This window comes from Trichoplax adhaerens, genomic scaffold, assembly GCF_000150275.1.
Source record: "Trichoplax adhaerens TRIADscaffold_35 genomic scaffold, whole genome shotgun sequence".
Classification (NCBI taxonomy): Eukaryota; Metazoa; Placozoa; class Uniplacotomia; order Trichoplacea; family Trichoplacidae; genus Trichoplax; species Trichoplax adhaerens.
In genome coordinates this window covers 276,130-278,456 of record NW_002060975.1, presented here as the reverse complement: position 1 = coordinate 278,456, position 2,327 = coordinate 276,130, and the positions used below count along the sequence as shown (strand labels likewise).

The 2,327-nt window shown below is 32.7% G+C and overlaps 1 protein-coding gene across 1 annotated transcript; it reads left to right on the top strand.

The window, feature by feature from the left end:
- Positions 1–879: 879 nt before the first annotated feature.
- TRIADDRAFT_62095 (uncharacterized protein) lies at positions 880–1,884 on the top strand (the record flags this gene model as incomplete). Its single annotated transcript, XM_002118033.1, has 1 exon — positions 880–1,884. The coding sequence occupies one exon, from the start codon at positions 880–882 to the stop codon at positions 1,882–1,884; it is 1,005 nt and encodes a 334-aa protein (XP_002118069.1).
- Between the last annotated feature and the right edge of the window lie 443 nt (positions 1,885–2,327).

Below are 2,327 nucleotides of genomic sequence, written 5' to 3'. Positions count from 1 at the left end.
ATATACATGGAAAGAAGCAAATATCCAAGTCAAATATCGCACTGTAATATGTGCTATCAGGTGATAAAGTGAAGTTATATTAATCTTGTCATAAGGCAATTTTAACATCGTCTATACGAAATAAACTACTTACCGACGGTAACTTACTTCTTAGTTTTACCTACTTTGCAACTGAATTTTATCTATAAAAAGACTGCGTTTGAGATTTTTTAGTCATAATTTTCTTGATTGGTTATGAGCAATAATAATTTTAAGTTATTGTCATATTTAATTGACACACTTTAAGTGCCAGGTATGGCTATGGTATTGATTTACTGAGATGATTGGAACAGTTTAATATAACATCTGGTAAACAGAACATATTGCTATAAAGTAATGGGAAATAGCTAAACTTGATAGATATGTCTCAACGTATAATTGTTTGAGAGACACGTACGATGTGACCTTAAAGACATAACAAATGCCAGGTACAGCTGCAATTTCAGCCTTGTTTTTTTTTTTGACAGCTAATCATTTATTGTCATTGCATTCCTATTTTGAGGCTGGATGGCGAATGTACGTGATTGATGCGACAACTCTTTCCGTTAAATCATTATTAATAGTAATGCAAGGTAATATCTTAGTATTTATTAAGAATTGCTTGTCACATATTCATCATGCAGAATAATGTTAAGCGATATTGTATAGTAAATTCTATCATTGATAAAATGCATGTAATAAGGCGTAGAAATCAGTTTAAGTTTTTGTACTTGCATCACATACCGCTAGATTGGATCATTCAAATAAAACAGTGAGCATTTCGATCATCATTTCAACTGAAAACTCTACGGTTGGTTAGAGAGAAATATCAACAATAATTTCCAAGATTAATATGTGAATATGGATTGGGCAACTCAAATTTATCGATACGCTGCGATCGTTGGAATTCCTATTTTCATATTTGGGCTAGTAGTCAATTTGATCATTTTATACCTTTTCTTTTTCGATAAAAGCTTTCGAAAAACATCTTATAAATTAATGCGTATTTCTGTTGTATCCGATATCATATCGACTGTTGCATCACTAACTGGTTATGTTCAGATTGTAAATCGCAATTTAAATTACAGTGGTGGCACATTGATGTGTCGTGTGGTGCTATGTTCTTTATTTACCTCATTTGGAGTCTCCATGATGAATCTATGCTTGATTGGCATCGATCGGTATTTTATAATCGTTAGACCGCTATCATCATATTATCGTCATAATAAGACCTCTATTCTGGTCATTGGTGAAATTATAATTTGGTTAGCTTCGGCTAGTATCAACGCACCGGTTCTTATCATTGTAGGAGTTCATCAGAACGATACATTACTTTGTGATATTCCAGATATTACGCCATCAGTTTCAGTGTTCATGATATTTCATGCAACAATTGTATTTATTATTCCAACTATCATTATTTTAATTCTATACGGGAAAATAATTACTTATCAGAAATCGTACGTTCGACCTGGCGAAGTACTACAAAGTCAGGCCGTACGAAACCAGCAGAAAAAGAAACAATTTGTAAAGATGCTCACTTGGATTTCAGTCTCTTACATTACATTTAGTTGGCCCTACTTTGCTACTGGCTTCGGTATGGCAATAACAGGCCAATCGACGCTTCAAATTCGTCAGAAGAGTATGGTCAATTTTTTGTTTGCATTTTTCACCGTCACGATAACGACATCAATTGTTATTTTAAATCCCTTTCTATATATAAAATTCGATTTAAAGGTGAGGCAAAAATCACTTGCGCTAATTCGACGAATAGCGTTATGTAAATTTGACAAAAGAGACGAGTCTGTGATTCAAGTAACTTCTACTGGATCAACCCTGAATTCTATCAGCGTAAATAGAAATTAATCACACTTAAATATTTCATTTGCTCATGCTGCTTATACAAAATTGTACTGGCATTGCCTAATGTACGAATAAAGTCTATCTTGTGGTTAGGTATGTTTACGACGGCTGTATATTCATAGACTTCTTAATTAGAAGTTTTAGTACTAACAATTAATTAGCCACAAAAATTATATTAATCTCATTGTGCTACAGAAAAGTCCATTGAAGTCAATTTAAGTAGGTTTTCAACAATGGATTTTATGAATTCTTATAGACTACACCAAATAGAAGAACATCTTTGCTAACTTTCCCCTGCTAAATTGACGCCCAGATTTCTATAAAGTTTTCTGAAATGTTACATCGTCGTAGTTTTTTTAATTCTGTTGCGTGTATTGTAAATAGGAAACTATTAGCGAAACGCTTAATTTAGCTTATTCTCTCAGATTATCATCCTAATTTCACTA